General features: G+C 36.6%; 1 protein-coding gene across 1 annotated transcript in view; it reads left to right on the forward strand.

Annotated features, from left to right (window-relative positions):
• LOC145664181 (sodium/potassium-transporting ATPase subunit alpha-B-like) overlaps positions 1–27,309 on the forward strand; it is a 465,697-nt gene that overhangs the window by 253,246 nt on the left and 185,142 nt on the right. Inside the window, exons 7-8 of the mRNA XM_081730619.1 lie at positions 2,323–2,591; positions 19,045–19,243. Coding sequence (XP_081586745.1) covers positions 2,323–2,591; positions 19,045–19,243 — 468 coding nt within the window. The remainder of the gene's footprint in view (positions 1–2,322; positions 2,592–19,044; positions 19,244–27,309) is intronic.

Below are 27,309 nucleotides of genomic sequence, written 5' to 3' on the forward strand. Positions count from 1 at the left end.
TGAATAACAACAATATTTAGCTTTTCACACACAAAAAAGTTAAATTCATTTTAAAGTAGACAAATACGTGTATAATATTTTTTGTTCCCTTCGTTTGCTAACCCTTTGCTGCAAACGCGCCTTTGGTAAACCAGGTTCGATTCCCGGTAAAAGAGATTTAAAAATTGAACGCCTTACAGTAGTTCGGATTCTACCATAAATTATAGGACTACATTGAGAAAAATCCGTTCTCTGGACAGCTAGGGATGCGCACGAGTCGAGACAGGTCTCGAATCTCGACTCGAATTCGAGTCGAGACACACTTTGTAAAATTCGAGACGAGTCGAGACAAACGTATTTCCAGGAATTGAAAACTCGTCATCTGTTCTACATCGTCCTTCTACGTTAATCAAGAGCTGAGCTATGCCGCTCCAAACACATGCATATTTAAAGAAAATATGGTCCATTTCGTGTATAAATGTAAAAAGAAAAAAAATACAACAAAACCTTGAGGGAAGATCTTGCCTGATGAGAGGATTCTGATCACATTTTTTTTAATTTAGGAGGACAAACTACATCAAGCTCAGTATTCACTTCTTTTATGAAAAAGAAAAAATGACCAATGTACTCCTATGTAGGAAGCCTTCTCGATTATTCCGTACAATCAACAGCACACACATCCAAATAGCGATCCTCGTTGAACAGTAGCATCCATGAGACCAACTTTTTCACCTTACCCATTGCACGCAACCGTTGAACGCCAGTGATGACTAGTTCGTCAATAGTAGTACGAACTCTCCTCGGACAGTCCATTTCCATTGTGTTCCTGAGGAGATAATCCGATTGTATCGTTGATTGCTGGCTGCGGGTTCATTTTTTAATACTGTGTCGCCGGAACGAAAGCTGTCCAAACAAATGGCGAATGATGCGTTGATTCGCCATTCCTGATTTACAATCACCTTTTTTATGTGCACAATTTTTCAGTTTGAACTCTAAATTAAAATCAGTCGCAAGTGTGTTCATGATGCATTCTCACACACTGAACCTTGACTAATAGGTATTCCACCTTGTTTTCTCAGGATATACAGAGTTCATGATGTCGTAAGGATGATATCAATCCATCTATTAGTTGTGTTGTGGAGAATGGTTTCTCACTAGATGTAATAGGTATTTTATTTATATATTAGCCTTCGACTAGCTGGAGACTTTTCCCTCCGACCACCACATTTATTCAGCCTTTGGTCTCGCTCATCTCAAATCCCTAATATATCTGTATTCTTAAGGGATTTCAAGATATGGCCATGTTATTTTAACAATTACAACATCCACATTTTTTCTTCCCGCCTTTCTCTTCCTTTCTAAGGGAAACTTAAAAAAACGCTGAATCACATTTTTAATTATTCTAATTTAAAAGACTAAAGATCACTTTTCATTACTCTAACCTTAAAGGATTTCGAGATATGCCATTTTATTTTACAAATTTCAACGCTGACTCTTCTTTCTTCCCACCTTTTTATCCTCATGGAGAAAACATCAAAAAGCACTGAAACATGTCTTTAATAATTTTATATGAGAAGTCCAAATAACAAATAAAATGTCTCTAACTTTAAGGGATTTCGAGATATGGCCATCTTATCTTAAGAATTGCAAAACCACTCTATTTTCTACCCGCCTTTTTCTTCTTTTCGAGGATAAATATCAGAAAACGGCGAAAGATGTATGTTATTATTTTAAATCAAAAGTCAAATACCGAATTTCATGTATATAAGCTTAAGAGATTCCAAGATGTAGTAGACATATTATAATAATTGAATTCCCACACCAGGCCCGAAACCAGCTACAGAGATTTGGGGGTGGGTATGAATATGTTAGGGGGCAAAGTCATTAAAATTCTCTTACGAATATCAAAATTCTGTGGGGGGGTCACGAAAAGTTTTGTGGGGGCCGGCGCCTCCTAGCCCCCTCTGGCTGCGGGCCTTTCCCACACCTTTTTTCTTGTCACTTCCTTTTCTTACCTATCAAGTCAAATATTAGGAAACGCTGAAAAACGTTTCTAATTGTTTTAAATGAGAAGTCTATATAGGGTATACCACATTTTTGGTCTCTAACATTCAGAGATTCCGAGACTTTAAGATAAAAATTAGTAGGCCTACCCGTCTTCTTCCCCTTACCCGCCGAGTTTCTAAAATTCTTTCCTTACTGGGATGTCACATCACAAATTCTATGCATTGTCCAATTTTCAAGTTTCTAGCATAAGCGATTTCTCCTGGACCAATCAAAATCAGTCAGTCAGGATTCATTTTATACATAGAGATGTAACATTTACAACTATTTCTATTACAGGCACTGCTACAGGTGTGGTAATAAAAACTGGTGACAACAGTGCGGTGGGTAGAATTGCAGGCTTAGCATCTAGTGTGCAAGCAGGAACAACACCAATCGCCAAGGAGATTGCTCATTTTACTCACATTATCAGTGGGGTTGCTGTTTTCATTGGTATTACGTTCTTCATTACTTCTCTTATAATAGGCTACTCCTGGATCGACAGTGTGGTGTTCCTCATTGGTATAATTGTGGCCAATGTTCCAGAAGGACTGTTGCCAACGGTAACTGTAAGTATTAGATGGAACGTAATTTGATCATTCAGTGTTGAACATTTGGACATAATTGATTCAAAATAGGCTTTGTTACAAAGATAGAGGCGAACTTGCTCCATGAAATGGATGGTAGTACAGTTATCGGGATGACGAAATACCAATAGATGGGAGAGGTGAGGTATTATACTGGGTGTGGCAGTGAATCGGGTCATCTTAAAAACTTTATTAAGAGGAAATGATTAAATTTATTTGGGTGTAACAAGTTGGAATACAACCTAGACATGAAAGCATTCATTCATTTGTAAATTTAAGTCGCCAAACAGAAAACGGTGTTACATAAAATAAACAAAATAGTGTTGTACCAAGAAAAAGAAAATTATCACATTTTTTCAAAGATAGAATTCCCTTATCTATGTATGAGGTGCATAGCAAAAGTACGTGCCGTTTTGTTCTTAATTCCACATTTCTTGTCATTTAATGAAAGCAACTGTTTCGTCGGAGACGTCCATTCTTCTTCTCTAAGCAGTATAGGTTTTGTATATTAGATGGTAATACTTGAGTCACATTACCTCAACGAGTAAGACGTGTTTCTGATACTGCCCGGGGACATGGAATTTTCATTTAAAGAGCCACGGATAATTGTGAAATTCCTCCTTGCAGCTGGACATTGTGTTGCCGATATTTGTCGCCATTGGAGGATATGTGGTGAAAGTGCTCTTGCAGAAAACACTATTACGAAGTGGATACATAAGGTCAAATCAAGGCGAGCGAGTGTGAAAGATGAGGAGAGCTCTGGACGTCTAAAAACAGCATCAACTGGCGCTAACATTGCCGTATGGAAATTTTATCAAGGAATATAGACGTGTCACCATGTAGGATATTGTTATACACTGGAGCTAACAATCGGGAATAGTAGATCGAATAATTACAAATGAACTGGGCCTAGCATAAGCTTCTTCTCGCTGAATTCCATGAATACTTAATGACGATCAAAGATTCGATCGTCAAAAGAGGCATAGATTCGATCAAGCGACGACACACTTCAGAAGAGAGGGACGCAATTTCTTGTCAAGTGTTGTGACAATTAATGAATCACGGATTCCATTTGTTCGGGTTTTATGAGTTAAGATTGGGTATTATCAAAAATTATAGGACTAGATGTTACATAGGAATAATTGGGCAACGTGTTGAGAGGTAAGAACAATTGAAGTTTGTTACCATGTAATTTAGATATTGTGCATTTAGTTGGTGACTGCAATGAAGCAGATGTGGCAGAAGTTATTTGTATGTTTAGGAGGTATTATAGACAAGTATGGCTATTGAGTGTATGGTAATGCCTGGTGTGGCTTACTCTACTGGAATGTTTTTTGGAATACAGGAAGATTTCTGTTTAGTGGATGTAGTGGTATAAGTCAAGTAAAGATAAACAGTGAAAGAAAGTGGTATAGTCATTCATTTGTAAACTCTGTTAGATTTAGGAAGTTAATTTAAGTAAATACCTTTGCACTAATTTTTGACTACCTAACACCATTATTCAACCCAGAAACAAAACGGGTAGTCGATGAGGTGGAAACACACAGATTTACTCCCCTCCCAAGAAAATTAAGTCGTTTGGCATCAAATGAGATGGTGCTGTACGTTATCTTCTGTGATTCCCAGGGAGTGACATTTTCCCACCCTGTTCTGAAATGATCATACAATTACAGGCGAGTATTTTGATACACTTTTGGATGCAGAATGTCTTTGCCGTAATGGATTGAGAAACGACCACAAATGCGAATGACAATTTTGCTCTTGCATATGAACAATGCACTGCCACATTGTGCTAATGTTGTGATCTCATTATTGGCTAACCATGCTATTGAACTTTTGCCACACCCACTCTACTCATTTGATTTAACCCCGAGAGAATTTTCGTTGTTCCCAAACCTCAAGGATTCTCTTCGTGGACGCCATTTTGCCAGTAAATCATCCCTGGGAAGTGTTATTTTCCATAATCTGAAACATATCTCCAAAGTTGACTATGTCACATTCTACACAAAATGAACGTAGCAATGGCAACTGTGTATCAATAAAGAGTGAGAGTTTGATGAGAAAAAGGGACAGGTTAGTTCCCTACATCTCCTTGGAAATTAGAACGAAACGGCACGCACTTTTGGTGTGCACCTCGTATATCACTGAAACGTTGCATTTAGGAAGAAGTTGCAAGAATTTCCCTAGATATGCTGCATAGAGTAATGAGTGACCTTAGCAAGATACTTATTGAGTGTGTAGAGCGAAATGGCGGTCATCTACAAGTTATCATTTTTGGACAATAACATTTTTACTGCAACACTGTTTTTTTTTATTTTGTGCAACACGTTTTTCTGTTTGGTAACGTAAAAATACACAAATAAGCAAATGTTTTCATGTCTAGCTTGTATTCTAACTTGTTACACCTAAATAAATTTCATTATTTGCTCTTAATAACGTTTCTAAAATGGGCCAATTTACTATGCGGCCTTTATAATTTATATCAGCGGGAGGCATGTGGTCCCGATTCCGCGTTAAACTGTAGGTCCACATCCCATATAGCCTCGCTGCTGAAAGGGTCGATAAACTGTAATTCATCCATGTATATACAGGGTAGCTCAAAAGTAGGTATACACCCCTGCATCGATCAAGTATAACATTCTAGTTTATGGATTCATTTGCTTCGGCTGTTAGGAGCTTAAGGTAAAAGACATTAAGGACAAATAATAAAGAAACTAAATCTACCTTATGGATAACAATAAGAAATGATATAAAATGAAATGAGCTGGTCAGTATGGTACTATATACCTACTTTTGGGCCATACATACTTTTCATTCCAGCCTACTAATGCAAATTTAAGAAAAAAAGAAAGAGAAAAAAGAAAGAAAGAAATTTGAATGAGTCCTATTTTACTGCTAAATTTCTATCAGAAACAGCCTATGTTAAAAGTCCAAACTGTATCATAATGAACAGTTACAAAAGTTTGGAAGGAAAATTGGATGTTCAGTATAGATGTAGCAGACTGTGCATGTTTTACATTTCAGACGTTTCACATTTCAGACCGCATTGAATTATAAGATGGAATCGAATTTTATGTAAAACTAATATAAATAAAATCTTGTTTTTAAATAAGCAAAAAGGGACCATTTTCTAGTCATCTCTAAAGATTTATATGTTCCGAACATCCAGTCTCGATTTCATCTATTGCGGATATAACGTTGTAATTCGCACAGATAGAATGAACACGCTAGAACTGAAACAGCTCATCAAGTCAGTTGGGTGATGTGGGTTAACTTATGGACCACCACTAGGTCGAAGTTTCGAACCCGTAGTGACCCGGTGATTCGATTGAGACAATAAGTCGGAGAATAAAATTCTTTCAAAGGTGACCAGAACTGGAGATGTTATCCCCAGAGCACGAAAAACATAACGCCAAAGTTCTCACAAGTAACACTTCACATCGTTGCTGCCGGTCTGACGCTAAACTATACATTTTCGGAAAGCACTAGTCCTAAATAGGATAACTACACAGTGCGACGGTCAGACGTTGCCGCGTTCAGGACTTATGGAGCGTCAAACATTAACATGGGGTTTATGAGAGTTACAGGAAACGAAGAAGAACACAAGGTTTGTGACGTTTGAATCGACGTTGTCTGATTGAGCACTTGTTTGCGTAAGTTAAAGGGTACAATCAATGTGCAAATCGTCGAACAGAGCATGAGAGATGCAAAGAGTGCGCTCACAGTGTGCACACTTGACGAACGGTAGTTCGCCGCACGTGAAGCACACGTCACCTTCGTCGAGGGAGTCAAAGCAGTACTCGTGCGGAGAGATCCACATTCCCGGCTCCTCGTCCAGATAGCCAGCCTTGTGGAAAGCGTACCGGATCAGGTTCTTGAATCGGGGTGCGCTGAACTGGTAGAGTGAAAACGACTGTAGTGCCAGGAATCGATCGCGATGCCAGATATCCATGACACTGTCCATGGCCAGTGTGTCGGTCACAAAGCGTACAAAGGACTTGTACTGACGGAAGAAATGCACATCTAAAGGCTGAATCTTTCCAGTGCAACCACCAGGAATCAGTCTCTTGTGCAACGCAACGTCGGCAGGCTTCAGTGCGTTCGATAGATTGTCGTCCTTGTTCAGAGTCCACGAGTCCAATAGCAAAACGATCTTCTTCCGATCATCAGGCATGCTTGGCCAGAACACTTGCTCGTAGAAGTCCTTAAGGTCGTCCCTGTTCATGTTGGACGTTTTGCCAGCAAATGATTTGATGTTCGGTGGATCTGCAGGCTTGTTTCCCGGAAACTTTCCACTTGGTTCCGACACCAGTACATACATCGGCCGCAGAATCTCTCCGGCCATGGTGATCACGGGCATGATCATGTAGCTGTGGGTTGTTGCGCTCATGGATCCCACAACCGCTCGCACGACTGTTGTTCCTTTGGTACGGAGAGTGCGAGTACTCTGCAACAACTTCTTGAAGCTACTCTGATCTGCATTGGCAACCTGCGTTGGTGGGATGCTTTCGCTTGCAATGAGCTCGCGAGTCGCTAATACGAAAGCATCAGCCTGCTGCTGCAAGTCCAACTCTTTCAGTTGCCAGGTCCTGCCGACCCTGTGGGTGATTGCACGGTCCACGATGTTGTTGCGCTTCTTGAATCTGTACACCCACGACGGTGATGCCTTGAACTTGAGACTCTTGTTAGGGTCCAGTTCATTAGCTGTTTGCCTAGCCCAAATTCGCAACGTTCGATCGTGAATGATAGCAGTGTGCTGTTTCTCCGCGAACATGCCCCGAACTGCCTCATTGATCTCTGCCATCAGCGTCTTCTTGTCATCTTTGCCTTGTGTTGCCCCAAAGTGACGTAGCACGCCAATGTTCCGAATATACCTGAACTGATTCTGCAGAGTCGAGTGGGTAGCACGACCGGTCTTTGTGTTCCAAGGCCTACCTGTTTTTGGATTTACCGTCCAGTAGGCATAGGCTTTTGCCTTGTACTCGCGCCACTGCTCTGGTGTCATTTTGGAGTCTTCTGGAGGCTGATCCTGGAACTTCGGCTTCTTCACAGGAGAGGGCAGGTATTCTGACGCTGATGAGCCAGATGCGGAAGACGTATGAGACTGCTGCGATGACGAAGGCATCTCTGCATCCTCCTGCTCTTGGTCTTCCTCGTCTCCAAAATCCATGTCTCCGTCCCCCTGGTCACCATCACTGTCACCGAAGCCGAGCGTACGAATCTCTTCAACGACTTCCATCCCGCTGGTCAAAAGAGACTTGATGTGTGCCACCATCCTTTGCTCTTCCAAATTTGGATTGCGCTCATTTGTCCCGATCTCGGCCACCAGAGCCCAAACGACCACTTTCGGATCCATCTTACAACGCATACCTAAAAAACACAAAAACAACACAAATGTTAGCACAGAGTACAAATGCAAGACGAATTAGCATGAAATAATACGACTGCTACAACACACATGTTAGCACAGAGTTCAAATGCAAGACGAATTAGCATGAAATAATACGACTGCTATGGTTACTCTCATAAACCCCATGTTAATGTTTGACGCTCCATAAGTCCTGAACGCGGCAACGTCTGACCGTCGCACTGTGTAGTTATCCTATTTAGGACTAGTGCTTTCCGAAAATGTATAGTTTAGCGTCAGACCGGCAGCAACGATGTGAAGTGTTACTTGTCAGTTAATTAGATTTTCCAGACTGGATCGATCGGGCTAATCACCAGGCCTAAAAACTGCCTCGGTTTTAACTCTGGAGCATACATATACGCACATAAAGTATGTGTATGAGAGAGGGAGAAGAAAGAAGAGGAAGATGCAAAGACATGAAAACGAAAAGTCTAGAAAAACACAGAGAGAGAGAGAGAGAGAGACAAATATAAATATGAACCCTACTAATCATTACATTGTACTATAAAGAACGCACACAGTTTACTCAGATTCTCGCAAGTGATACTTTGTAAGTTCTCCAACCGCATATGAATGTGTTTGCAGCCATTATTTTATGTGAAAAATGATTCTACCTGATGAGGAATCGAACCGATATTTTCCATTTGGAAGTATAGCATGATACCAATACTCCGCCGACTGCTCTACCCAAAATTTATTTACAAATGGTTAAGTGTTTCTTTCTGACAACAATAACACGAAAACTGGATACTTCAGATCTATGAAGTGTTTGGAATTTAGGAATGGACAAATAATATCTATGGAAATTACCAGAACAATTCCCATAGGTATTATTTATCCTTTCCCAACCTACATTCGTAAATCGTCTCGATCATGATACAGGTGTTTGTTTCTTTATTCTTAACAATTGCTCGTCAAGTATGAGATGTCGAGTCTTCACAATCACTTTGTAAAAAAAATAACTTTTCTTGAAAAGGATTTGAACTCACGTTGAGTAGTTGTACTACTCATAACTCCCGTACGGCACTTCTATACTGTCACGCCACTTAAAGCTATTAGCAAAATATTACAAAGTTTAGCCCTGATCTTCGAAATGGACCAGCTTCTTCCTGTAAAGTTATTTACACCAAAGTGCACGCCGAAGTTCATTCATTCGACGATCTGGAGACAATCAGTGCCCACTAATAAACGAAATAGCATACAATCCAGGAAAAATTACAGAAATAACAACATATTATGTAGTAACTTCACCATGCAAGTTCACAAGTATGCTTATAATAATAATAATAATAATAATAATAATAATAATAATAATAATAATAATAATAATAATAATGATAATAATAATAATAATAAATGTTCACTTTCATTGTATAATTCTCAGTTCAACGAATAATGATATCAATATTCTCCTATACTTGCGACGTCGCGCACACGGCATCAATCTCACAAACGATTCTTTGAAAATTAAGCTCTTGTTCCATTTTCTGTTCCGTTTTCGAAAAAAAAAAAAAACAGGCGCGTATGGTTTATCCATTGTAAAGACCATATGGCATGAGGAGGAATCGATCTTACGTACACATAAAAGTTGGGAGCAGTACTACGCATGTTATTATTGAATAAACTTCTGTACAGCGTTACACAAATTATTTACTTACGTCTTGGTGCGCGTAAACATGGCAACCTATCTGGAAAATCTAGTTCACTGGAAATTTCGGCGTCGTGTTTTTCGTGCTCTGGGGATAACATCTCAGTCCTGGTCACCTCTGAACGAAATACTGTTTAAACGCAAGGAAATAAGTAAAACCTCTCTTTATCCTCTGTGTTATAGTCTCAATCGAATAAGCTAACCTATATCACCCAACTGACACAATGGCCCGTTTCAGATCTAGTGGTTCATTCTATCTGTGCGAATTAAATGTTATATCGGCAATAGATGAAATCGAGACTGGATATTCGGAACAAATAAATCTTCAGAGATGACTAGAAAATGGACATTTTTGCTAAATAAAAAAACAAGATTTTATTTATAATAGTTTGATACAAAATTCGATTTTATCTTATAATTCAATGTGTTTTATTTACGTCTGAAATGTGAAACATGCACAGTCTGCTATATCTATAAGGAACATCCAATTTTCCTTTTGAACTTTTGTAACTGTTCATTATGATACAGTTTGGACTTTTAACATAAGCAGTTTCTGATAGAAATTTAGCAGTAAAATAACACTCATTTAATTTTTCTTTCTTTCTTTTTTCTCTTTCTTTTTTTTTTTAAATTTGCATTAGTAGACTAGAATGGAAAGTATGACCTTAGCTATCTACTGAGTTTATTAGAATATATTTCGGATCAGTACGTCTAATGAACATTACCGACTTTGCAACAGAATCACGCAGAAGCAAAGCATATGTGTTAAAGTTTTGATGTTATCCTAGATGTGTCTCAAAGCTTACAGTACCACTGGAAATTGAGCATTTAATTTGACCACCAAGTTTGCTATTCATTTTGAAAGTGACTTAATGAATTTTTTAACATCCTCTATGTATTCGAATAGCCTTGAAAAAATATTTTTAAAAAACGTTACTTCTATATTGCTGATGGATTTGTGGAAACGGAACTTTATAATGTTAGACTCTTTTCTTACTACGTTAAAATTCCATTTTTTTTTATCTGTTCTCATTTTTCTTTTTCTTCTCTCTCCTTCTCTCTCTGCCTCACTTCTCTACCGCTGTCTAACAGCCATTCATTAGTTTCAATTTTTCACTGGGTGTGTATTTAAGTTTCTCCCTACATCAACGTACGAATCTTGTTTCGTCTCGATTTTATTCTTTCATTTTATCGATACTAATACATGTCTATTTTAAAATTAGAATTGTGCTAACGCTGTTTGCTCATTTTAGTATGGGAGAGAGTAAAGGATGAGAGATAGCATGTCTCTTTACCAGACACCGTTATGGAGTAAGAAGATGCATATTGGTTTGCCTAGATGCACGGTGTTAACTGTCGCAATTTTTTGATGCAAAGTGTACAATGTGAAACGTTTAAAAATCCATGTGTGACTTCGCTATAGGTAGTTATTATAACATCGTCATCTAAATTGGTGATGTGTCGCTCGGGAATGAGTCGGATCATCTAAACGGCCCTTTTGTATGAGTGATTGAGCCATGACTTATCTCTACTGAGTCATATATCTTTCAAAGTCATAGATTCTTCGGAGTTATGGTTCTTTGGGAGCTGTCGTTCTTCGGATGCGGAAATTGTTTGGAAACTTGGATTTGTACGTCACTCACTCGCGAACTGCTCTTTTACTTCTGGATCGTGGTTCAGTCAGCTACTGTTGTGTAGTGGTGATTTCGATGGTTCTCATTGACAAGAGATGTGCGTGACCTCGGACAATGAGAACCACACGAAGATGTGCTTAGAATATACTTCGCTTATCTCGAAAACAGTGGTGTGAACCATTTGCACACAAAACTGCGCGTCTTATCACGAGAAACATTTAAAAGATCACCTGCACAAGGCCCAAGAGAAGAACTTTGTCATGACTGATTGCTATATTTCTCTTTGCTTAAAATAAATTTCACTATCTGAAAAACAAACCTGTTCTACTGACCCCATCATGCTGTCCCGCTATTCAGTCTTCAAAATGTAGGTGTGCGATTTTAATGAGATGGTCAAAGCAAAGTGGAACAGAACGAAATGCACATCTTACTAATGCCACCCTTTCCACATTCAACAGGACATCTCTATTCAAGCAGTCCAACATCAAAGCCACATTAATTTCAATTTCAAATGATATTGGTATGTCAAGATCATAATCTGCTTTTGCCAAGCATATTGTAACATATATTTGTACAGTCAGTGACAATAGTTCTTTCCGTTTCATGAAATTAGTTTCAGAATGAAAAACAATTAGATTACAGTTTTCAGTTAATTAAAACGAATGTAATTTTCTATACTTTTCGGCCACACCATCATTGTATGTTTCACTCATAGCACCGTTATCCCCCCAAAACAAATTTTATCAAATGGAGAGAACTTTCGACGCTGACTTTACTTGGGTGCAGAAATTTGATTGTAAAGGACAGAGTGAAGTCTGATGATGAAATGACAGTCGTGTGACGTACTTCTTCCTTTTTTTCACATTGTAATCTTACAAAATCAACGATTCTTCTCACGTAGTGCTTATATTGTCTATATTGTTTACAGAACATAGAATGTGTACATCAACAGGTTGGCAATATTTTGCTATCTTCGGTGGAAATATCTTGAGCGTAACATCCTTGTTCGGAAAACTTTCATCTAACAGAGTATAACCTTACGACCTGACCAAGAATCACACAGCAATAGGCTCTTCGCGTCGTCACTTTTGCCACTCTTGCTTCACTCCATATGAATGTTCCGTGGACATGTTGATTGGGCCAAAAGTGCTTTGTGGCTCTAGAAAATAGATATAGAACTTGTTAGATAATTTGACACTCATTGATAACGCCATACTAATTGTATGTATGTAGAGCTACGCACAGATCGCAACACACCATCTGCAGTTTTCTTGCTTCTGTAAGATAGTGTTAACAATGAAGACATTTCATAATTAAATTGACTTTGGTCACTGTTCCAAACATTTTCTTCGTCTACACTCCTATTCGTTACATATTTTCTTACTTCCTTCTAAAACACTTGTGTCTTCTGAGGAGTACTATCATTTTCTTGTATGTTCTTACGTGTTACGCACGTAGTAATATACCTTACAGAAATGCCATTTTGAGCCTTAAGTTTGTTGATAAAAGTAATCGAAGCTGTGAAATTGTCTAGGCCAACTTCTTTAGATACTTCTAGTGTCCACATTTTCAGATGCCAATAGTGAAAAGCAGATCCATACGTTCCTGGTCTGTCAAATTGTGATATTATATGCTCTTTTATAGTTTCTAATTGTGACAGTCTGTTTCGTTTGAAGTGAACTCGTTCTCATCTTTTGCCAGTTATATAATCTAATACTACTTTGTAATTTGATTTAATGCGAATGTACTTATAGCGCCTTATAAGTTTGCTATAGGAGTTGAAGCAACAATTGTAATAGTCATCATAAATGTTCTCCAGTACGTTGTCATCAATACCTTATAATATAGTGGCCCTCAACATTTTGGGTGGAGATGATTCGTACTCACTTTCGCTTGAAGGTTCTTGTTATGAAGATGAAGGCCTTGTAGTGCTGGATAGACCAACTTCAGGTACGGGTTCTTACTGTCCTCAGATTTCTATACCTATCCAGCGTATCTTCATTCATGTTTGGTTCATCCCCATTGTATTTGTGAATTACTATGCTATATAACATATTCGCGATTTCCATATCCTCGGCTCTGATTACGTTTCCATATTTAGCAGGTCAGACCTTTGCTTCTAACAGTTTGACATTCAAGGGATTAATTTGCCTCATGATGCCGATGTACTCTCTTTGCACTCTAACTTTCAAGCGAACCTTCCAGAAGAAGGCCTCCTACAGCACCTATACTATTCACCCAACTAGAGTAAATAGTTACTCGTGCAGATACAGCATCGAATGATGTTAGCAGACAACGACTCCGTTTTTCGTGTGAATGACTGATACCACTGTTTTGGCGCATGTGCGATTCCTAATTTAAACCCATTTTACGTGTGGTTCTGAGCGTTCGTGGTCACTCAGATATCTTGTGAGCAGTCCGGGGGCAGAAGGCTCCGGGGTAGTAGGCCTAGTAACTAAAACCGCCTAAGAGGCGATTCTTTTCCTTTCCCTGTATTTTCTCTTTCAACTGGACATAGACAATTCATTTGAGAAATTAAACAATAACAGAGTGCGTGTACAGCAGTGAAAAGAACTGATAAGTCACTTAGCTTTCACTCATGTATTCATTTTGCAACTATTTGTTTTAAATGCATGTATTACACAATTCTTAAGGAGGGGGATAATATGTTAAAGAAACTTATAATTAAAACAAATCCTTAATAATTGCAATTAATTTTAAATTATATTTTATAAAAAGAGAGAATCGAACCTTGCTACGATTTACTTCATTTTCTTCATGAAAGGTAATTCCAGCCTAAATAATGATGAACACTTAACGGTATTTTAAGCTATTTTGTGTGATACACATAAAAAAATCTTACGATTGTGATGTATTAAATTGAAAATGAAATGAAATCTTTAAGTTTTACGTCCCACGGTTATGCCGATTAGGCTAAAGGAGACGGTGATTATGAGAGATGAGTGAAATGGTGGAATGAAGAAAGTGGGAGGAAACGGGAGAACCCCGAGAAAACCCACGAGCACGGTGTTTGTCCACCACAAAGTTGTATTAAATTGAAAACTCAATTCCCATTAAGTTGTACCCAAAACAATATAGCTGAATTTTATTGGAGCACACATAGTTGACATAATTGGATGCGTTTCTACTATAAGACCCTGTGCACTTACCTACTCTTCAACATGTAATTGTTAACGTGGAATTGAACGTAAAAATTTACATGTACAGTAACGATGAACGCCATTCTTTGTATTTACCTGTAGTTTGAATATAAATCCTTCATTGGATAGTCAATAAGCAGCCTAAGGGGAAAAAAACTCCAAGCTGTAAAATTTCTCACTGCTGATCACCCTGTTGCACCATTTCCTATATATCTAATTGAAATTCAAATCGTTCGCAGAATGAAACGAAAACAATATCAGCGACCCAGCCGGCTATAGTCCTAACTAATCACATTGTCTACTACTGGCAGTAGCTAATTGTATCAGTTTCTAATTGTATCAAACCAACGCGCTCAGAATTATTTGATTAGTTCTTGTTTCCAGAAGTTCATAATCCCCAAACTACTTTGAGTGGCGACTCTTCAGTCTCCAGTCACACGATTTACTTTCAATTTGAAGAGCAGCTCAAACGTTTCATATTTTATGTTTCCCTCGGAGTCAAATATCCATCATACTTAATGTTTGCCAGTAGATGCACACTACTATTTTCACCCTCCGTATATTGGAAATTTTCCGGAGAAAAACTGAAATCAGCACTCAGTCCAATGGTTCTGGATTTGAGACCCGAAAGGCTGTAAAAGAACGGGTGCTATTGAATTAAATTAAACCAAGCAGGTTAAGAGTGACCTTTTCTTGTTGAATGTCTCTGTGGCTACGGTAATCTTTTACCTGATTTCTTTGGTGCAGTAAGCATCTCTCGTCAAAATACTACCTAAATATTTGAAATTATCGACTTCTTCAGTTCTCTTTGCTCTACTCCCACCCGTAACGCACATTCTCCATGGCACATTCTCATAACATTCGATATTTCCATTCATATTGTTTATCTATGTTTGTCCATCTCATTTCCTGTAGTTCTTATTTGGATCTACCTACAATAATCTATAATCTGCATACTTCAAATTGTTAATGATCTGCCCTCCAATCTTGATATCTTCAATTCCCATTAATACTTCTTTCATAAAACATTCACTGAAGGTTGAAAAATATCCTAATCTGACTCCTCTTCCTATCTCCACACTATTGATTTGTCCTTAATTCAAGCGCAACTTCACACGTTGTTTTATGTACAAATTGAAAATCAGTCATGGGTCTCTCTATTTGATCTCGATTTCTTTTCAGTATTTTCAGAAATTTTGGACAATTGACCAGATCGAAAGCTTTTTGCTGGCCGATGAAACACAAACACAATTCTTTCTTTACGTCAAGAACTCATTTTAATATACGAGTATTGCCCATCAACTCAGTAGGATCTTTAGTGTTTCTTCTTTCCGGAGTCCAAATTGACTTTCCTGCAACATCTCTTCTATGTTACTTTCGAGTTATCTGTTCAGTATGTGAACAATAATATTTTCAGTATCTGAAATAAGGCTAATAACTCTGATACAGTGCATTTGTTTGCTTGCTTTTTTGTTTGGCAATCCAACCATTGTAACATCAAGAAAATCCTTTGGCCATTCTCCACTCAGGTAGATCTTGTTAATAAGTTAATTCAGTGTTTTCATTCGATTTCTCTTTTTCTTGATTGACTTTTACCAGGTTTATACTTCCGCCACTAGGAGATTATGATTCAAATCAATGTCTGCTTCCGGTAGCATCTTCACGTCTCGTACACTATTCCTGAAACGTTGCTTGATAAGAATGTATTATATTCTCTAGCGTTTCTTATCTCCGGAATCTTTCCACATGTACAGCTTGGGTTTTCTTTGCTTAAACCACGTGTTCGTCACTTCCATATCATATTGCCTAGGAAAGTCGTAAGCATCTGGCCCCGTACGTATCTTTCAGTTAGTCCAAATGGCCCTACCACATTATTCGTAGCTCCTTCTCCCATTACGTTGTAGAAGTATCTCATTACTATGGCATTGACTTTACATCTTCTCTCCTGATGCAATATGTCACTATCTCGTCATATATTATTTCCACTTCATTGTCATCATGGTCGGTTGTTAGCACATAGACTTGTATAATCACAATATCTACTGGTTTTGCACTTAGCTCTACAAACATCAAGCGCCACTGAAGCCAAAGAATTCTACTTTGGTTACGCTTTTTGCTATTTCATTCCTCATTGCCATCGTGACGTCATCCTTGAACTTAACGTCATCTGAATAGAATACTATGTATGTGTAATTTACCGAAACTATTTCATCTTTTTTTGACCATTGCACTTCACTGAAACCCACTATGTTCACTTTGCATTTATCCATTTTCACTTTTAAATTTTAAATTTTACCCACACGTAGTAATGTTTGTACGTTTCAGGTTCTTATGCTGGAATTATAATTATTATTATTATGTTCTCCTTTGATGATTTTTCTCGGAGTAGTCTCCATCCGGAGATCCGAACAGTGGACTATTTTATCTCAGGAACATTTTACGTCAGGAAGAACCATCTTTGTATTTATTCTCCTCCTTCATCCCTTCTGGGGAAAATAATGTAGTAGTATTCCCATTTCCTTTCCATATCTTCATGGTGTTAACCACCTTGTAGGACAATTTCCCCTCCTAAGGATAATATTCCCTTACCTCTACACTCTCATCTGTCTTCCGAGCAAGTTATTGGCACCTGGTAAAGGTTGACTTTTTATTCCGGGAATTAGTTAGTCGGTCCTCACCTACGTTAGCGGCTGGCTCTGATATAATTTATTCGCTAATTAATCTCTCCTACCTTACTTTCTCCTAGTGTGTATTTAGCTAACCCTCTGAAAAAGTTGTGGCTGTTTTTTTTTATATAATCCGTTGCTAACTCCACTATCCTATTTCTAAATGCGGATATAAGTATCATGTGTTAGCCAAATTCCTAGTAAAAGGGTAAAACGACTCGATATAGGTCCCTCATAGTTTTGGGCGATTTGAATGCCCCAACAAAGATCAAAATCTTATCAGAAAGCTGTGGACTATATTAGTATAATTACTGTAATTTCGCATGCCTTCGAGGACTAACTATAAAGGTACTGTTTCCCTTTAACTATTGATGGATGTATGGTACACTGAACATAACAAGAACTTCAAATAGATATCACATACGACTTACTACAATGATGCCTTATTTAAATATCCTTACTAAAATTGAACATTTTGAGGAACTTCCTTGTAGCCATATGTTTAAGTAAATGCACCTCGATGCAATGACATCGATTCCCGACGGCAGCTTAGGTGGTTTAGATCCCATGTTAATTTTCTAGATCCATGTGTCATGCAGTCTCAATACTGGAAGGAAAATTTAGTCTCAAACCAAGCAGCCGACCAGAAATCAAAACTTTCTACCGCAACCTACACCAAGAAGCTTGTACTAAATAGTTTAATGAGTTTCCTCGTTCTTATATAGTTATCGTACACGTCTTTAGTACGGGAGACCCAGGTTCGATTTCCGGCGGGAGATCATGTAGTTCGGAACTCACATTAAGCTGTAGGTTCACGTCTTATGTAGCTTCGCTAACGATAAACTTATACGTAGCAACAATAACAATAAGAGTCAGTTTAAATGAATTTGATTGGGGTGCTTTGGTTGAATGAAAATTTGGTTAAACCGGAATAAAAAATTTCGATATACAATACTGTACATTTGTAAACAAGTTTCAATTAAAAGGTGTCTCTTGACTTTTACAGTACAGTGCAATAAGTGTCTTAAAAGTAGACGTGGATGGGAGAATGAATGATTACATTCAATGCCTCGTAAAAATCAACTTATTGCTTAATAAATAACCATTAGACCAAAACAAACACTGTACTCATTGTTGGTATTTTTAAATGAAAGTTACGCACGAGCAGTTTTTTGCCGGTTAGGAACCCGAAAATTCGGTTAAATGTGATTCGGTGAAAGGGGACTGCAATGTAATAATAATAGCATTAGATCAAACGAAGGACCATGATCGGCAGGCAGCTTTCATTTGGTTAATATATGATCAAAGCATCGACTAAAGTAGCTCACCATTAATTTCAGGAGTGCGAGCGGTCCTAAGTGCAATTCCCGGTGGGGGCACTCGGTCGAAAAAGTGTTAAAAGGTTTTTCAGGTCAGCCATTCTGAATGAAGTTTTCCTGGGGTTTCCTCATCTACAGTAGACAAATACCGGGTTGGTACCTAACGTATAGGTCCCAGGCTGCTTCTTTGCTTCCCTTTCCCTGAATAGGGTGCTCACCGAGGGACGTCATCCCTCTTAGGTGACGGGCTAAATGGCCATACATGCCGAAAGCCCAGAAATCTTATTAATTTCATGATGGCATCAACTCTGAAAATATCACTTAACAATCCTGAAGAAGGATTATGGGCAATGTAACTTACAAATTAAGATCAATTTATTTATAAAAGTTCAAATATCTCTGCTGGAATATTTCATAATTGGTTTTCGCAAGAAGATACACGTATAGAATTAAGATAAATTTCGTTATTCATAATGTATGATTCTATCTATTAAGATACGATACATTATTTATGTAGGAATTTTTGTGAAACTAGGCATTACTGATTACTTATTTGTAACCTGTAAATAATGACCCTGATAATTCTACTTTCAACATAAGGTATGCCTCACACTAACAGCAAAAAGGATGGCGAGGAAGAACTGTTTGGTGAAAAACCTAGAAGCTGTGGAAACTTTGGGATCCACATCAACGATATGCTCGGATAAAACAGGAACACTCACTCAAAATAGGATGACAGTGGCTCATATTTGGTATAATAACGCAATACAAGAGGTGGATACTTCTGAAGATCAATCAGGTACTAGTAATTGCCTTAGTTTTTAATGTAATACGAGGATTAGGAAACTTTAGAAAAAAGATAGTGTAAGTTAGGTGTGATGTAATTATTATTGAGCGTCCTGTCGAGAGCCCATTCAAGATGGAGCTGGTTTACAATAGTGGGGAATTTAAATGTTTTCAACCAAGACCAATGTATAATCAGCTGCCAATGTATTGGGCCAAGAGCAAAAGAAACTAGAGTTACAACATCCCCATGGGATGACTATATAGTGCAGTCATTTGCATTGGCCTATATATGACGTAAGAGTTCGTAGTATTTTTACAATCAGAGGAATCGCATTGAGAGACGCGTTAAGCAAAGGAGAAAGAGATGGTAGAAGAATAGAATAAATAGGTGTTGGCATTCTACAAAACCATTGACAACGCTTTTAATGTTCTTGTTTGCGTGTCAGCATTGCTTCTCTCTCATCAGCATCAGGTTCTCGGTCTCCTCCTTCCCTTTCCATGAAGTTTACTGAGGGGAGGAGCAGCAACTGTGACATTACAGAGCATACAGGTGCAAATGTCTTATGTATATTTTTCTTCTTTAATTTCTGTCTTGAACTGGTGAACCTCTGAGTTCTCAGGGCAGTGATATTACGAAAATAACAAATAGAGCCAGTGACCAAGCTAGAGGGGGCAAAAGGATGGCTGCCATTGCGCTTACTTCGGCTGCCCCCAAACATGCTTTATTGTCATATAGTTCACGTAATATAAAGCTATTGTTTTCGGTATATAAAAACAGTCGCCCCTCAAAAATAATTCCTTTATCCTCCGCTTGCCCCCTCCCAAAAAATTAAACCTATCATCGTGTAAGCTGCCAGAACCACCAACGTGAGTTGCGTATCAAAATGTAAATATAGTAATTTACATATACATATTAATATAATTTATAGCCAAACTTAAAAATAAGTTGTAATTATATTAGGATTAATTCTAATATGTAAATATGTATTAATAAAAGTATGTACACCGTATATTCAAAAAATAGTATTCATGTTAGAGTCCAAACTTATTACTAAAAAAAATCTCTGTCTAAAAACACTCATCTTTACAAAATTTCAACTTTCGCATCACACACCGTGACAGGATTAAAAGCCAAGAGTTCAATTACCTTTGAGCTAACATAAGTAGGGGGCAGGCCCAAAAGACTGCAGGTTTATAACGTATATTCTATATGGAACAAAAATCAGAAAAATAAAATGAAGTTAAAAGCATTAACCAGCAACTATTGTTATTTCCAAACTCACTCTATTGCTTGCAGATATACACCTTAATGCTACATTTTTGTTACAACAGGTGTTAGATTTTCAATCTAACGTGTATTTTCACACCTTTGAGAAGAAACGTTAAGTAAAATTTGGCTGGTAGGCGAGCCTGACAAAAAAGAAAAAAAAACAGCGTTTATGTCAGGAGTACCAGATTTAAATGGTATATTATTAATAAGTAATATTTAACATTAAAATGTTCTTGGAAATTTCGATACTCGTTAAAAAAATGTTTTACGCGACCCCGCATCGATATTTCGTTTCCAACATACTTTCCATTCTGCCAAAAGGTTTTTCCTCAGCCACTTCTAAATGATGACAGGTGGTGTGTCTGGGGGAAGGAAGGAGCAAACAACGCACCACCAAGACGGATTTGTTTGTTTATCTAGCATTTAAAAGGACGACAGCTCCAAAATTTTTTTAAAAAAATATGTAAAACAATTATGTATCATGTTGTATTTGACATTATTATTTGTCCTACATAAAAATTTAATCTCAATTTATTCATATTTTAATATTGTAAACAATAGTGCAAACAAATTCTCTCAATCCGCCACCTAAGTATAGTTTAAATTTTAAATTTTAAATTTTAAATTTTAAACTTTAAAATTCGGCCACCAGAGGCGGTACCTATCAGAAAAAAAAGGTTCCTGCTTCTGCCTTTCCTAACTGTATCTAAGCTACCTACTACAAATAAAAAACTGAAAACTATGATTTAAAATAATTAAAATAAAGTTTAAAAAAAGGAACATACTGGTGGGTAAAAATAAGTTCCAAGTTTATGGGCAAATAATGAAAATAGTGACAATACGTAAATTTTAAATTAGTTACAAAACTTGTACATATAACGCCGCCTCAAACGCGGGTGACACATCACACAGAGAAAAGGTCAACAACCTCCAAAACAATGGAAATAAAAAAAGTCTAAACTTTTTGAAAAACAACCGGCGGAAGTAAAATAGAAAACCATAGGCAAAAAAAAAAAAGAGAGAGAGTTGACATATAGCCGCCGCAAACTGCCAATTCTTTTTACTCAGTTTGTGTCCGCCATAGCAATTTAAGCAAGGTGTGATCACTATTTCAATAAAACTGCAAGAGTATTATTTTTCAGTAAGTTATGATATTAGTGAAAAATGAAGTAATCATCACTTTTTATTAGTTATAGCCAAAGTAAAAAAATGTTTAATACTCGCTAATGAAACATTCAGTAAGCGAAACAACATTTAGAAATTATGTTGTGACTGTATAGTAAACATCATAATAGTCAATTACCAAAATCTAAATTGGGATTATTCAACGTTATTAATCCCTTAAGGACAGGGCAACAACAAACTTACTTAAGAAATTTTATTAATAAACCAAACTTAATAAACAACGTTCTAAGCCCGTTAGTACTCTGTCAAGGCAAGAAGAACTTGGTTTAAAAAAACCTTATTAGAAAAAAAAACTATAGCATTAATTCAATTAAATAAAAATAAACAAACTCCCAGCCTAAACAAAAAATAACATCTCTTAAAAATACAAATTCAAAACAGAGCCAAAAACAGTAAAAAAAAGTACCACAGTAAAAAGAACTGCCCAAAGTAAACAAAACTACAAATAGTAATAAATATCAAATATCAATAACTATAAAACTTTAAAAAAAACTTAGTGCTCACATGATAATTAATCAATCCGGGTATTTTTTAATATTAGTTTTGTCTGTATACATAAAAGATTGTATAATATTAGTTTAAATAAAAGTAATACTCACAATCCAATTTCAAAATTATAATCTTGTGAATGCCCCTGACCCTAAAAGCAAAGGTAAATACCATTATAAATTTGCTTCTCTCTCTTTCAAAAATGCCGCTTGGCCAAAAAAAAAAAAAGCTGTAAACTCTCCTTCTGTCTTCAGTTAAATTTTTATCTAATGATAAAAAAACATCTGATAAAAAAATGGCAAAAAAATCAAATTATAGAGGCCATAACCATGGGGAAATCGTCAAAGGTGCAAAACAACTATAAACTCAAGTAGGAGGAAAATATTAACCTCTGTAAAAAAAATTAAAATTAAACTATCTAAATAATTTCACTTCAATTTAACTATGTCAAATTTCTTACTAAATCCAATTATAGTTTTATATGTTTATTGTTAAACAAATTATCTTATATCTGTTAAAAAAAATTACAAGTATCAATATTTCCTCCACCCATCTCTCATGTGCTAAAAACTTAAAAATATATTCTTTATAATAACTTTAAATAACTACGCAAACATATTCATCCAGCTTTAAGCATAAAAAAGCCCTTTACGTGTGGCTTATACAAAAAAAAAATGCCCTTAACAACCGTTACTCACAAGGGATTTGCGTGGCCTCGAACGCTCAGAACCGCACAAAAATGTGTTTAGAATATAAATTACTCATCCTAAAGACAGTGGTAAGAGCCATTTGCATGCAAAACTGCGTGTCTTACCATGAGAGGCATTTGAATGATCTCCTCTGCACGGTCCAAGAGAGAAACTTTGGTAACGCGAAGAAACAAAATGGCGATATAAAAGGATCAAAAACACACATATTGTAATGTGGGGACCAATTGCTATACTTCTATCTGCTTAAAATACTTACGCTATCTGATCAACAAACTTTTTCCACTGGCCTGATAGTGTTGTCCCGCTTTTCAGTCCTCAAAGTGCAGGTGTGAGATTTCAATGAAGTAGTGAGAGCAAGGTGAAACAAAACGAAGTGCACGTCTCATTAAAGCCATTTTTTAACATTCAGCAGTACTTCTGCATTCAAGCAGTCCAATATCAAATACCACACATGTAACTACATTTTCAAACAATGATATTGATATATCAAGATCATAATCTGCTTTTTGCCAAGCACATTGTAACATGAGCTTGTACATCGGAACAGAAAGTTGATTGTATAGCAAAAAGTGAAGTCTGATGATTAAATGACGATGGTGAAACTTTACTTGTGCTTTAATATATATATATATATATATATATATATATATATATATATATATATATATATATATATTGTAGTATTACAAAATCAACGATCCTTTTTCACGTACAGTTTATATTGTTTGAAGAAGTATACATCAAGAGGTTAGCAATATTTTGTTGTTTGTGGCAACATCTTGAACGTAACATCATTGTTCGGAAAGATTTAATCTCAGAGAGTATGATCTATATCATGGCCTTACCAGGAATTACACAGCAATAGGTTCTTTGCATCGTCATGTACATGTTCATCAGGAACGCTAGTTAGTAAACTTTTCATATGTTCTTTCGTCATTTTGACACTTTTTTTTGCCTCCGCATGAATGTTTTGCGGACATGTTGCTTCAAATTTCTTTGAAACATTTGGGGCGAAAGTGCCTTGTAGCTCTTGCAAACATATATAGCGGTTGTTAGCTAATTTGTCACTCATTGATAACTCCACATCAATCGTATAGCTGTGTGTAGACAGTAGGTATATGTAAAAATCAGAACATATACCTACGGCCAAGAATAGTTTTGAATTCCTTATGGAGAGTTAAGGTAATTTTATTTCATAGAATGTTTGGCCGTCCTGAAGGAGAGGGAACACACAATGGGGAGACAATATTTGATATATAGAAGAATAACAGAGTGGTGATGATGTTAGGGGAAGTGTACAATAACATCCGGTAATATAATGTAAGTTGAGGTGAAAAACAACACCAGCTGGACTAAATTCAATTGAATGGTTGAATTGAAGAGGAGATGAGGGAGGTGGGGTATTGAAAATTGAGAATAACATGAGAGAGAAAGAACAGGTGATGTGGTAAGAGAGAGAGGTAGAGAGAGAGAACCTTCATACTTTGTGTGATTGATAATTGATGTGTAGTGATGCATGATGTGTTTTGGCTCTAAGAGAGTTCCAATTATATTGTTATTTATCAAGCCATAGAAAGATGTAATGATGCAAGAAAAGAGAACTCGTGTTTACAAGACCCAAGAGAATATATATATATATATATATATATATATATATGTGTGTGTGTGTGTGTGTGTGTGTTGAAAAATCATGAGAAAAAAAACAGACTACCCCTGTTTACGTGAATGAGAAGGCAAATGTGAATGATTGCATGCTATATTTTTTCTACTTTTAGAAGAGATAATTCTTTTTTTTTCTTTTCTGCTTTCTTAATATGTTGTTGTTATTTTAAAAGTTTGGTAAGTTGACCATGAGAACCGATTTTTTCTTGTACCAGCTGTGGATCACCCCGCCCACAGTGCTTTAACTTGAAAAAAAGTATGAGGGAAGAAGATTGATGGAACCACCGTGTTTAAAAACGCGATGTAGATTATATATGTATCTTATTATCTGATTAGGTGTGTGTGTGTGTGTTGCGTAGTTGGTGATTGTTCTGTGAATAAATTTATTTCTTCTACAATTAAAAGGTAAGAATTCCTATACGTTTTATTGATATGATTTGTGAACATAGCGAGGGGGGGCGTTTTCCCTTAACATACTTTTCTTGTATTAGCGCGAATGGAATTTGATTGAGTGAGAGAGCGAGCTTGTTTTATGCGTCTATGCTAATCAGGATTGATCATTTGAAAGTAACAACATGAAATATACATTTTCTTTAAAATCGCTAGGTACCAACGGATAGAAGTATTTCAGTTTAACGTCCCACGCTTTTGCCCGGTAGTCTAAGGAAGACTGATGATTAAGACAAGTGGATGATGATGGAATAATCGGCGCAATGAACAAGTGGGAGGAAACGAAATCTTTGAGTTTTACGTCCCACGATTATGCTGGTTAGGGTAAAGGAGATGGTGATGATGTGAAATGAATCTTTTATATTGCTTCACTTTACAGAGAAAGCTAAGAAAGTGTGAAAAACACCACAGTGTTTTGTTTACGACAATTTATAATATAATTCAAACCTGAGGTTTGTCATGAAAATGCTACTATCAGAAAGTTTACTTGGCATGTGTTGGAATTGGGAGGAAACGATAGAACACCGAGGAAGCTCACGTACATATTGATTGGTGGGGGGCTGGGATCGAACCCGGGACCCCAAACAGTAAAACTACAATGAAATCTTGAGTTTTACGTCCCACGATTATGTTGGCTAGGGTAAAGGAGAGACGTTGCTCTCATGAAATGGTGGAATGAAGAAAGTGGGAGGAAACGTGAAAACACTGAGGAAACTTACGCACATGTTGATTGGAGGGGGGACCCCAACCAGTAAAACTACAATTAAATCTTGAGTTTTACGTCCCACGATTATGCTGGCTAGGCTAAATGAGAGACGTTGCTCTCATGAAAAGAAAAAAAGGGAGAACACCACAATGTTTTGTTTATTACAATTTATAAAATAATTCAAACATACGATTTGTCATGAAATATTTGGTTGGGGTGTAGGAATAGAAATGAACGGTTTACCAGTGAGCCTGCCTGCCTTATCAATAATTTATTGATGTTCCATGTGTATGTATGTATATTTGTATGTGTGAGAGAGGGATGGGAAAAAAGCGTGAATGTGCATACTTGCTATCCATGCTTGAAGCGATCTTTAATGGACGCTGAATGGGATGGAATTTAAGACAATCCAAAGGACTTGAGAACAGTGGCGTATACGAAATATGATTATACGGGTGAATTATTGAGAATAAATTGAGACTGTAAGTGAATATGTAAATGCTTTTGAGTGATTATTTTTTTAGCAATTTAGCGTTACTTTAAAGATATGTGTACCATTTGAAGGGGTAAAAATTAGGTTTTGAGTATGAGATATGCTTATGTAAAGCTATTGGAAAGCACATGCAAATTATAGAAATTTTAAAATGTTCAAACATACCTAACACAAAACGCCGTCCTCTTCCATGTTTGAAGCACATACGAAAACTGTATACGAACAACTAAAATATGGCGGAAAAAAACACGGGAAATGACAAAATATTTTTGTCGGTAAACGTATGAGGCATTGCCGTTTCTACAAATAACAGTAAACCGAAAAGTTTTGATGTTAAGCACACAAAAACATGCATAGTACTGAAAATCATGGTTATATAGGTGACGCTGATGGAAAAGACTAAGATTTTTTCCGTATAATAACTTTAAATAATCATAAATCGCAAACTATTAATTGTAGAACAAAACGGACTACAGAAATCGATTTGTCAGGTCAAAATCTATATAGAAAGACACCCTACACGATAAACTTGAACAATTTTTATTTTTTTCGAATTCTTACAAGGGAAGGGCGGAGTGACATTACGTTTTTACGCTAAACTAATGGTCATAGAAAGAAAAGAAAGGTATTTTCTTGAAGGATAGGACCTAAGGAACAATATGATATCAGTTAGAACAATATAACTTGAAAATAAATTTAAATGATCATATCTCGTAAACTATTAATCGTAGGACAAAATGGACTACAGAAATCGATTTATCAGGTCAAAATCTACATAGAAAGACACCCTACATGATAAATTTGAACAATTTTTATTTTTTTCGAATTTATACAAGGGATGATCAAAATGTTATTTTTTTATTTTTGGCTTTTTACGGTAAACTAATGGTCGTAGAAAGAAAAGTATTTTCTTGAAGGTTAGGACCTAAGGAACACTACTATACAGGTTAGAACATTGTAAATTGAAAATAAAAATTTAATGAATTTGCATAAACAATATGGCGTCGATTTTTTTGAAACTTTGGAAATATGCTTATTACAGTATATATTTTTATATTAATAGATAAAATAAATGATATTACTAAAATAAATACCATTTTCGCGCCTTTTTTAC

The sequence above is a fragment of the Thermobia domestica genome, chromosome 11 (assembly GCF_964235325.1).
Source record: "Thermobia domestica chromosome 11, izTheDome1.hap1.1, whole genome shotgun sequence".
NCBI classification, from domain to species: Eukaryota; Metazoa; Arthropoda; class Insecta; order Zygentoma; family Lepismatidae; genus Thermobia; species Thermobia domestica.